The sequence below is a fragment of the Callorhinchus milii genome, unplaced genomic scaffold (assembly GCF_018977255.1).
Source record: "Callorhinchus milii isolate IMCB2004 unplaced genomic scaffold, IMCB_Cmil_1.0 Scaffold1, whole genome shotgun sequence".
Classification (NCBI taxonomy): Eukaryota; Metazoa; Chordata; class Chondrichthyes; order Chimaeriformes; family Callorhinchidae; genus Callorhinchus; species Callorhinchus milii.
The window spans coordinates 24,685,761-24,698,260 of record NW_024704742.1 but is presented as its reverse complement, the minus strand read 5'-3'; the positions used below and the strand labels follow the sequence as shown (position 1 = coordinate 24,698,260).

The 12,500-nt window shown below is 39.7% G+C and overlaps 1 protein-coding gene across 1 annotated transcript in view; it reads left to right on the top strand.

Moving 5' to 3' along the window:
- The window catches only part of sfrp2 (secreted frizzled-related protein 2), a 6,813-nt gene extending 216 nt beyond the window's left edge, over window positions 1-6,597 (top strand). Inside the window, exons 1-3 of the mRNA XM_007909759.2 lie at window positions 1-263; window positions 2,485-2,565; window positions 4,540-6,597. The exon at window positions 1-263 is cut by the window's left edge and continues 216 nt beyond it. Coding sequence (XP_007907950.2) covers window positions 1-263; window positions 2,485-2,565; window positions 4,540-4,844 — 649 coding nt within the window. The 3' untranslated portion in view covers window positions 4,845-6,597. The remainder of the gene's footprint in view (window positions 264-2,484; window positions 2,566-4,539) is intronic.
- Window positions 6,598-12,500: the final 5,903 nt, after the last annotated feature.

Here is a 12,500-nt window from a genome sequence, read left to right as displayed (position 1 = left end):
CCCCCTGGTGCAGAAGCAGTGCCACCCCGACACCATGAAGTTCCTGTGCTCCCTCTTCGCCCCCGTCTGCATCGACGAGCTGGACGAGCCGATCCAGCCGTGCCGGTCGCTGTGCGAGCAGGTGAGGGGCAGCTGCTCGCCGGTCATGTCAGCCTTCGGCTTCCCCTGGCCCGACATGCTGGAGTGCAATCGTTTCCCGGAGGATAACGACCTGTGCATCCCACCGGCGGACTCCAACGAGCACCTCACTGTGCCCAAGGAAGGTTAGTCGGGCTGACTGCGAGGGGAACGTGCACTATTATGTATTCCAGGAGTCTAGAGCTCACTTAACTATATAGCTCAAATAGGATGATATATATATATATAATAATAATAATCCTTGCATTTAATATAGCGCTTTTCACGTCGGGAGGACGTCCCGAAGCGCTTCACAGAACACACTGTAAAGTGAATTGACTGTATATTTGTGGGCGAACGCGGCAGCCAATTGCGCACAGCAATGTCCCACAAACAGTCGTAGATTGAAAATGACCAATTTATTATTGTTTTGGTGTTTGGAGGGATTATTATTAGGCGTGTAGAGTAAGGAAACTGACCCAAGGTTTCACCCTGCCTGGAATTCGGGTCTCTTGCTTGCAAAGCGAGTGCTCTAACCACTGAGCTACAGGACTCCACTGTAGTCTCTGGTTATGTACAAAAGCTCACTTAAACATATACTGTGATATATATATATACACATATAGTTTTAATTTAAAAGCTCACTCAAACATATAGTTTATGCTTATAAAAGTATACCAGTTATAGTTATTTCTATACTTAAGCAAAATGTTTGAGTCACCAATGGACTGCTGAAATGCATTGCACTGTCAAATTAGCTGTGTGCTGTTACAACGTTTATATTTATGCAAACACCGGTGGGGATTTTTTTTTGGATTCGGTTCAGATTGATGTGTTTGAAAGCTTAGATCCCTAACCTGCAATATAGCAAAACATTATATGCAGCAGAGAAGATGGTGAATGGTTATACAGTACATCACAGAGCACAAGGAGCACTGGTGAACATACTTCAGTGATGCCCCGTTATACAGCAAAGCTACCTGCCAATAATGTTTGCGTTGTATTATTTTTTCACGTGTTTTTTTTCTCTCCAAACAACCTTTCGTCACCTTTATCGAAATCGTAGATCTCTCCAGAAAAAAAAATGCCCATTGCAAAATATCTTGGATGGTAATCTTTTTGTCCTATGAAATAATTTGGGTGATTTTCATCTCTGCTTTTTTTTTCCACACAAAAAAACTTTACTTTGTATTTCTGGAAAGCTGTCTTTTTTTTTCAAAAAGTTGAAATGTATTACAGATGTGCAAGATGCAGCTCCCTTAGAAACACAGGCTTTTCAAACAGCTACTAAATGAGAATTACAGCAACTTGCATTTACATAGCACTTTTCACATAAAAGACTGTCTTGGGAATGAACGCTTTGGCTGATTTATAACAGATATATATTGTATATAAAATCCACACTTAATAAACTATAAACGTAAATTTGTAGTAGCTTCAAAATGGCTCATATCCAATGCCAAGTTATTTGAAGAGGAAACAAATCAATGCATTTAAAAGCCCATCAGTAAATATAAAAAAAGAGTATTAGTATTTTTGAGGTGTGATTGAGAGTGTGAGTGTGCAGACAGCGGATCAAGCAGTCAGTCTGTTTAACTGTAAAGATTATCTGGTCACTTGTGAGAGAATAGGAGGAGTCCTTCCCTCCTGCTGTTTACCTACCCCAACCCTTCTTTCGTGTAATGTTTATTCTTCTTCCAACCCGGGGGTTGGGGGTGCGCTCAGTTTACAGCGAGGTGCAAATGTCTCAGGACCTCAGACTGGGGATTAGATCATGCAAGTTTCGAAGAGAGCTGCTCTCCTTCCCCCTCTCAGTTCTCCACATACACACACACACACACACACACACATATATAGGATACTCCGGGACATCTTGTAAGGGAGGGAGAAATCAAGAGAGAAAGTGGTTAGCCCAAGGTTATTGAGTGACACTGTTTACCTCTTTTATTTACAAAATCTAAAACGTTTCCACCAAGTCTTATTCTGTGCAAAGGCACTCCTTGTCTTATAATTTAAAATGACACAGAATTTGGGAACATTTTTTAATTACTATTTTTAAAATGTGCCAATTCATTCACTTTTAATTTGGAAACCGATTTTCTCCGATTAAACCCCCTTCCAAATTCAGACTGAATTTGAGTATTTTCCACAATTCTGAGGACGAGACCTTAAAAAAAGGTTAAGGCAACAACAACAACAACTTGGATTTATATAGCGCCCTCCACGCCGGACGGCGTCTCAGAGCGCTTAAGACAAGATCGCTTACAGGTTAAGACTGGGTGAAAAGTCGAGTCTGCTTTGCTGCTGTAATCTTGTGCTGCAAATATCTCAGGCAGCGTTGTGTGTGTTTGTGTGTGTTGATTTCAGAGCCCAGAGTGTGCGAGGCTTGTAAAGATAATGCGGAAAACGACAACGAGATCGTGGAGAGTTACTGCAAAAATGACTTTGGTAAGTGGTGGGGATGTTCTCCAAACTGCAATCTCTCTTCCTAAAAGTTATACTTAAGGCACTTAAGGAAAGGGGCAATATTTAAGCGACTTACCATATTTAAGGCACTTTGGCTATTAATTGGATGCTGTGCATCAGTTGAAAGCCTCTATTGCCGTCTGCTCTCTTGCTGTGTCTTAAAGGGGGGTGGGGGGGGTGAACATGTGATTTCCCTCTAAGCTCTGGTTCCTTTAAAAAGAACCCCCACGGTTTTATTTAATCGAATATTCACCCTATAGCTTCACGCAAAACTCCCAAGAGAGCAACCTATCAGCAATTTATTAATGTCTTTTTTTATTTAAAGAAATCAGAATTAAGCAGTCAGGTATAGCTGAAGTCTTGGATGCGCTGAAGATCAGTGTTAAAAAAAAGAGAGGATTGTTAAATGATCATATTTAATTTTCGGTCAGCTGGGTGTCAGACACATGTGGAAATCTATCACCATGCTTAAGAGTTTCCAAACCAAACTGAGATTTCCATATATCCCACCTACGCATGGAAATCCCAGAGATAAGGTTGTTGGAATGCAATGCGCACTTACTTCCTAGAAGATCACATCCTGCTGACCTAATTCTGGAGAGTATTAGATGCAGATTAGCAGGAACCAGGCTTGGGGACCCCAGAGTGCGTGTTGGGGTAACTTCTGGAGTCTAACCAGCTAAAACCGCATAGCTTGCCATTGATAATACTGTCTGGCAAGCTTTCCCGCTGCTTGTCAGCAAGGACCACCCTACCCATTAGGGCTTTGGCTTGTAACGTTAACAGGAGCTGAGTGGGTTGACTCCCTTCCCCCAGTGACTTGTCTGTCCTTCCAAGTTCTGCTGATGAGCCAGGCTGGCTGGTCTATCATCAGAAGTGCATTGGAGTACTGCGGACTTGCTTGGCTCAGTGACCAGACTACTGAGACCACCACAGAGGGCTGGCTCAATTCTAACATCCAATGTTTTTCCAAACATGTCACCTTGGAGCTAGTTCAGGAGACCCCGCTTACCTCCCCCACACCCCAAGGCGGATAGTCACTAGTTGGTTATTTAATATCCAACAAGCACGCTTTTGAGCCCTCACTAGGTGGATGGAACTCCCTGCAAGCTTCTTGGTAGGCAACACAGCTCAGCATGAAATGCGTGAGAGCATTGGCACCATCTTCCTATGTGCAGCTTCAGCACATGTTCATTGAGCAATGGTTCCACCAATTAGACGTGCGGAGTTTAAGCAGTTTAAGAGTTTAAGCTTGCCTCTCTGCAGGCCAATTAAGGTGGATTTCAGGCGCTGGACGTACAAACTGTGTTCATGAACTTCAACTCCAGGTAACATCTTCCAGCAGCTGTAGCCCCAAGCCTCAGAGTTTCCTCATCAGCTACCTGGCAGGCATTTGCCTTCAGTGTGGTGGGAGGACCTTTACAGGACAGCTTGGGAGGTGCCAGCCACCTGCGATTCAGCAGCTGGTGATGAGTAAGCCTGGTACCCAGCATTGGACTTGGATGAACATCGTGTGAGTGGCTTGTTTTACAAGCAGGAGCCTGTGTTTTATTGATTCAGTTGAGATGAAATACATGCCAAATGTTTCCAGCTGCACTGGAGCCCTCCACTAACAAGGCTGTAAGAATTTGGCCAGGTTCTTTATGCTGTAATCTGGCACGTTGTGATTAAAAGCTATGCTTTGGGTAAAAAAAGAAGAAAGAGCAAGAAAATGCCCTTTCTCTTTTCATCGTTTGTGTGGGAGGGAGGCAGGGAGGGAGGGAGGAATTCATGCTAATGTTTCCAGTGCTGGAAATGAAGCCACCTGCTGTCTGCATCTTTCCAAGCTTTGTCGCCTTGACAGTTTCATTAGGAAATCAGTGACTGTTTTTTTCCTTTTGTTTAAAAACAAATCCCTTTCCGCTTTCCCCCCACTGAGTGTTAACAAGTCACCTTTTAACCCCTTTTCCTAATTAGCCCTGAAGATAAAAGTGAAAGAAATCTCCTACATCAATGGAGACACAAAGATCATCCCGGAGACCAAGAGCAAAACCATTTACAAGCTGAATGGAGTGACTGAGAAAGATCTGAGGAAGACTGCCTTGTGGCTGAAGGATGGCCTGCAGTGTACCTGTGATGAGATGAATGACATCAACGCCCCCTACTTAGTGATGGGACAAAAGCTTGATGGGAACCTGGTCATAACCTCAGTCAAGCGATGGCAGAAAGGGCAGCGAGAGTTTAAGAGAATCGCTAGGAGCATCCGTAAACTGCAGTGTTAGATTGCCCCCCCTTCTCTCTTTTGTTTTTCTTTGTTGCATGTAACACTTAGGAAAATACTACACATCACATTTGGTTACTCTTCTCGTTTATTCGCAATACTCGTGTTTCTCATTCATTAACCTAAAGTTCCGTCTCTGATTTCTGACAAAGTGAAACTTTCGCTGAAAAATAAATCTCTGTTGTCCTTGTTGCTGCTCGTGTAGTTAGAGCAAGACATTTTCCTATTCTCACTGGAGTCAATTTTATTTTCAAGAGTGAGTTTTACAGGACAGGATTGCCATTGATCAGACTCTGCTACACAGTTCATTAAGCCTTCATTCACCATTTCTTTCAAAGTAGGCAAAACAAACAAAAACACTACAGCCAGCCAGGGGCTGAAAACAGCAGAAAGGTAGTCAGAGATTCAAACTTTTTTTCTTTATATAAATATCCAAGAATCATATTTCACAAAGGTTTCCACTGGGTAAAAAAATAATTTGCATGCAATGGTAAATGTAGAGAACATTTCTTTAGCAATCAGCATCCATGACTGGTTTGCATGATTTGAGCTACTCTTAAACCATGAACAATTCAGCAAAATATGGTAAACCCAGTAAACTTTCCGCTATAAAAGCTATAAATGGTGAAACTCCCTTTGGGAATTTTTCACCCTTTTACTAATATTATCTTTCATTCCCTTGTACTAAGTACTAAATACTGTTAATTTACCCATCATTAGACACCGCTTGGATTAGCTTGAAACAAATAGTTTCTTAATGCAGATGTGGTATATTTTACATCCCTGATTCTATACCATTTTCATGATACTTTTTGTTAAGAAACAGTAGGTGTATCTTTGTGTATAATAATAATCCTTGCATTTGATATAGTTCCTCATCACGTCTTCGAGACGTCTCAAAGCATGTCACACAATATAATAATAATCATAATCCTTGCATTTGATATAGCGCTTTTCACACCTTCTAGATGTCTCAAAGCGCTTCACAGAATATACTGTGAAGTGAATGGACTGTATATTTGTGGGCAAAACATGGCAGCCAATTGCACACAGCAGTGTCCCACAAGCAGCCATGGATTGAGTTACCAAATTATTTTAAAACATTTTTTGAAGGAATTATTACTCCTGGAAAAGCGATCCACAAATCGACTAACAATCAGTTCCGAGTTACCACCAGGTAAACAGAAGCATGTGGAGTAAGGAAACTTGCCTAACATTTCGCCCTGCCCGGGAATCAAATCCAGGTCCTCTCGCTTGTGAAGCGAGTGCTCTTGTAAATTAATGCCACAGAGAAAAATGATACAGAATATCACATTAAAAAGTTCATTCATTAAAAAAGTTGGGTTGACATCATGGAATTTGTTGTATTCTAGTCAAAACAATACTGTTACTCTCTCAGTAACATCACAGCATTCATACTCCTGTGTAAACCAAGGAAACTGTGACATTTGTAAGCTCGGAGTGCATCACCAACTTCTGTTCTTTGCATTTCTCTGGCGATTTAGTACAAACATACCTGCAATTTAATTTGCTTTATTGTAAGATTATCTGCAAAGGTTGTAAATATTGCTTGGTGATTGTGTAAATAATTCAGATAAACAGTATATTCTTGTACATAGATGTCCTGATATTCCATTTCTGTGGTTGTATATGTATCCAATTCAATCGTTAAAACCGTTCTTTCTTTCAAGCTTTTAAGATATCTTACTAAAATGCTTCACTTACTTGAAATAAAGACTGGGAGTGTTGACAAAGCTGACGTTTCCTGTACTGTGGCAGAGTGCATCAAAAACACAATGTTAAGTTTCCGCTAACCCAACAGGCAAGATTGCCACAATAATATAACAGTGAGAACACTTTTTTTTAAATCTGTACATCCACAGCAGCAGTAATGAACTGGAAGCTAAGTACCTCATTTACAGGGCCACAATTTCTTAAGTAATTCTCTTTGGCTGTACTTGTGACCCATCGCATCAGACACCAAATCTCAACAAGTCATATAACTTTCTGTTTAAAACTTTATTTCTTATTAGAATTTAGTTATTTTTTTTAAAACAAAATACAGAATTAAATAATCTTGTAACACTATTTTACAATGTACTTTTCCTATCATTAAGGCCTTTTTAATGAAAATCTAATTTTCCTGAACACTCAATATTATTTCTGACACCACTTAGATAATAATAATTCCTGCATTTGATATAGGGTTTTCAAGACGTCTCAAAGCTCTTCACAGATTATACTGCAAGGTTAATTGACTGTATATTTTGTAGGTAAAACTACAACTAATGAATGAATAATGATACACATATAAATTGCTTTATTTAGTCAGTTTCATTGCCCGTTTACACATCTAACATGTACATTTTCTTCTCAAACAAATTTTGCATACTTTTTACATGTTTTCTAAGCTCTCCTCACTTGCCTCCATCCTCTATAAACTCTAAAAATTCTTCCAAAACTCTAAAGCCCCACTACTCTGAGCTGTACATATTCATTTCTCTATCCTTGCCAAGCTCCATCAGCTCCCAGTATTTCAGCAAATCAAGGGTACGATTCATGTCCTGATTTTCAAGTTCTTAAATGGTCTTGGCTCTCTTCCTGAGCAATTTCGTCCAGCCCTATTCTTCTATCCATTCACTCCACTCTTCATTCTGGTCTCTGGAATAAAATGGTACACTGGTAACCATACAACTAAAGTTTGATAACTATATTTACAAATAAACAATAAAAGCACACCTTAACAAATCATTATGCTCATCCATGCTGAGCAAACAAATTCATGGATTGCAGATTTTCAAATTATTTAGTTTTTCACTTGAAAAAAATCACTTGTTTCACTCTATTATGTTATGAAGCTATGTTGACGCATGTTGTTGTTGCGCTATTTATGTGCTGGGACTTTTCTCCAGAGCTTGGGAGTGGGTGAGGGAGTCGGGGGAGGCAGTCAGCTTTACAATTGTGTTACATGGAAGAAAGCACATTAAATGAATGAACAGAAGTAAAAGAGGGTATTGGAGCAATCAAGCATCTGGAAAATGTATACCATTTTCAAATTATGCTTCTGAACATTGGTGATTAATGCAATAACTATGGGAACCTATAAGACAGATAATTCATGACTACAAGCAATCATTGGTACTAATTACTGGGAAATTCCATTCACAGACGTCACGGATCCCTTTATAAAAGGGTTTGAGCAGTAAAAACAAAAGACACATCTGCAAGCCAGTTCGTACCACAACCATACAATTCCCGGAAACCATAGGACACTTGAGCAGGCAATCATATAATTTAGCCGGAAGCAATAAAAACACAAGGGTTAGTTTTGTTTCACTTACTAGCCTTTGATCTGCAATGAAAATGAAGGAATACAAAACTAATTGTTGTTGCTCTGTAAATATTCACATTCTTTATTCTCCAGTGCAGTGTTGGTTCATAACCGCACCAGTTGGACTCAGTAACACTCTCACTTTTAGGTTAGTAGATAATGGGTTCAAGCCCCACATCGGACCTTGAGCTTATTTACTACTCTAGAAAGACTAACACTTTGGTCTAGTATATCGTATACCAGAGTATTATGAATAATCTGCAGCTTGTGGAGGGAAGAGTTAGGAAGTCCAGTGAGCAGGCACTTGGCGTAGTCAAGCTGGGACGTAATGAAAGCGTGGATCAGAGTCTCGGCCTGCGGTGAGAGGAAGTGGTGGAGGGGGCAATGTTGTGCAGGGTGGAAAGGTGGAACAGATCAGGTGTACTGACACAGGTGAAACTAAGATTCTGTTTTCAGGTGGAAATTAGAGATCCCCTAACTAAAGAAAATAATAATTCTTGCATTTCATAGAGCACCTTATCAATCAGGATTATCTCGAAGGGCTTCACATAGTTTTCTGTTAAATATATTGACTGTGTATTTGTAGGCAAACTCATCAAACAATTTGCACACAGTAAATGAAGGAAATAACCATTTTTTATGAAGCACCTTTCACATCAGAAGGTTATCTCAAAGTACTTGGCATAGGAACCTTATGGAGCCGAGAGGGAGCAGGGGAAGGGTAGAGGGAGTGGTGAATTGAATGACCATCTTATTTGGAGGATTATTGGCCAGAAGCTTTACAGTCTAAACAAAAGATGATTAAACTATATACAAAAATTAGTTGTTTAGGTGTATTAAATCACAAAAGAAAGCCAAGACACTAGGAACACCTAGAAATGGCAATTAATAAAAAGTAAATTAAAAACAAATATCAAGTAAAATGTTCTAATTAAAGAGTTGTAGTCATTTGGACTAATATACCAATCATGATATTTTAAAGCATTGTGGGTGTAAAATTTACAATGAATTATTATGATGGAAAAGTTAATGCACCACAATGATTTATCCACATCCCAATGTGTCTATTTTACTCTATCTGAAGCAACATGGAAGTTACATGTGTAATATATTTCCTCCAGCTTAATGTTTGCAAGACAGAGGCCCTCTAGCTCCCAGCAGCACCTCCTCACCTCAGCCGCTGACGCTATCACCATTCATGGCTGCACTTTTCACCTCACCGAGCCAACCCGAAACCTCCATGTCCTTTTCAACCATCAGCTATCCTTCAAACCCCACATTTGTGCCGTGATCCGTTCCACCTTTCCACACCTCCGCAACATTGCCCGCCTCCGCCATTGTCTCTCACCGCAGGCCCCCGAGACCCTCATCCACTCTTTCATTACGTCCCGGCTTGACTTCGCCAACTGCCTGCTCACTGGACTTCCCCACTCTTCCCTCCACAAGCTGCAGATTATTCAGAACGCTGCAGCACGTGTCCTCTCCCCCACCATGCTCTGGGAACCTATCAACCCCGTTCTTGCCCAGTTTCAGAGAATTGAGTACAAAACCCTTGTTCTCACCTTCAAGGCTCTCCACAGACTTGCTCCCCCCTACCTCTCCAACCTCAATAGCCTGTCCACTCCCTCCGCTCGGCGGATACCGCCCCACCCAGCCCCCACACGTTTGCCCACCCACTTATAAAGACTTATATTTCTGTGCGTCTCAATATGCTGGGTTTTAAGCAAGATAGTTCAATGGCTCCTACTTGAGCGGACTATCTGTGATTACCAGGGTTCATTTATTTCTGGTAAGCAATGCAAGGTGAAATAACTTTGTTGTAGAAGATGCTATTGCATTCTTTTGCTAACTAATGGCCAGCATAAGCATGGACAATATTGAAATCCAGAATAGTATCAGCTGAAGAAATATCGTATTGGAATTTCTGTCTCAATGATAATGGAGTATATCTGGATTGCATCCGCTGACTTGAAATGAGTGACTCCTGGACTTTGCAGAAGAGTCCTTACGGGGTAATATATCAAAATGACAAGGTTTGAATAAGATCAATGAATCACTTCTCTTTTCATATAGTGCTAAAGTTCTAATGTGGAGGCTGAACCCACAACCTTCTGACTCAGAGGTGAAAGTGCGACGAACTGGAACAGGAAGCTACAAAAAAATGCTTGTAAAAAGATTTTTCTTAATTGTATATGCTGTGATCCCATATGACTGTTGTTTTCCTATTAGCATGGTAATTGCTTTAAGTATACATAGTCAGATTGTACAAACTATTGTGAAATATAAACTGTTTTTACGGCAAAATAGAGCTGTTGGTACAGAATGTAACAAGGCAAGGTCTGTTTAAATTGTATGTCCATTAGTTGCATTTTTGTTTTTGACCAAAATGGGTTAGAAGTGTAATCCATGAGAAAGTAGAGCTGAACAAAGTAGTTTATGGAAATGTGATTTTTAAAAATGCTATGAGAAAGTAGAGTGGTTAAAGTTGTGAGAAAGTGATAAAAAGATTCTCCAAATCTCCTGGCGAGATGAAGGATAAACAGTCGCTGATAATGGAGTGAACAACTGGAATATAAAAAGAGGATACAAGAGCTACACTGTAGTGCTCCTTCAATGACTCAAAGGTTCACAAGATTTCCACCGAAGATTCAGACATTCAGTAAGAAGGGAAGATCTCCACATGCTCTACACGTTGAAGAATTTAATGCTTGCTACCAATGTTCTGTCAAACTATGAGAATCCTTGTGTGTGGCCTACCTACGATCTTTGATATTGTCACATCCTTTAACTTAAGTATATTACTGCCTAATGATTAATGTAAAACTATGTATATCTTACTCAGTGAGCATGATGCTGCCTGTTTCTCACAACCAGGCTCTGATTCATTGAGCTACAGGACTCCACAAGCTACAGTCTTATGTAATGTATTATAAATACATACATCAATTCACTTTACAGAATATTCTGCGAAGTGCTTTGAAACATCTCGAAGACGTGGTAAGGCGCTATATCAAATGCAAAGACTATTCTTTTTATATTGGGGAAGGAATAGATTCTACAACACTGGAACAAAAGAAAACCTGCACCATAGTTGTTTTAGAGTCAGTTAAAACTGCTTTCTGATCAGTGTATCTTCCATCCCCTGTTGCTGTAATCAATGTGTTTACAAAAACATAACACAACATTTTGTTGGGATTTTGAATCATTTGTAAATTGAGAGGTAATCTGGAAAACACACAGATATTCCTGAGTCTCTTCTATGAGAAACATAAGCAATTGCCTGCCAATTATTGTTCTGTATGCTCAATTCTCCCACTCTCCCTAACCAGGACCATTGACTGACTAGGACTACAGCTGCCTAAAAGTCTTTCCTTCCTCAAGTCTTGATTTTTGTTGCCCCCAAGCCGTGATCTAAGTGCAATCCTTCCCTGATTGTTTGTTCAAAGCTGTGACATAGTGAAACATCTCAGTGAGTGTGGTCAGGTTTATTGCTATGTAATCCCAAGATTCCTGATCCATGAGGAAGAGGAGTGGTCATCTGAAGATTTAAATATTGCAAATCTGACTTGCTTTTAAATTATGGATTATTATTCAGATTGCAAAAGAGAGGAATGTTAAAAGTATATGATCCTGCCATTCAGTTAAAATCCAATAAGCAACATTTATGTTTTTATTTAACACTTTTTATATATTAAAAACATTTGTATTAGTATTTTCAAATATTATGGTGTTACATTTTAGAATGTTTTTTTAAGAATCAGTGTTGTAATGTTTTACACATGTTGGGACATCATGTGCTTTGGCAGTAAAAAATAATGACTTTTTTCCCTGTGAATTTAATTTGAGGTTGCTGGCAATGCTGCCAATGATGCACGTACTGATCCCAAACCAAGTACAGAACACATAATGTCTATAATTCTCAGTTAACAAATTCTGCTTTCTGCATATAAATAATAATTATTTTAATTTTACTTGTCACTTAGATGACGCTCCAACACCATGTTTGCCTTGGAAACTAAGAATCACGATTTACAGATGCCCATTTTATTTTTCCAAATAGAAACTGGCAATATTATTTATTTTCAGTCAGATATTGTGATGGTGAATCAGAACACAGCTGCAGAATGTTAAATGTTGGAAATAAAGAAACACCCAAAATGGAACTAACCACTCTGCTAAGCCAAGGTGTTGGCTGATAGAACTAACCAATCCTCTGAACCTGCCAATAAAGTGCAGCCAGAATAAAACCAGCCTATTCTACCTCACTAGAGTATGGAGCTGGGAACCCGAGGACAGAGAAATTGAAATCACTTGTCATTTTCAATA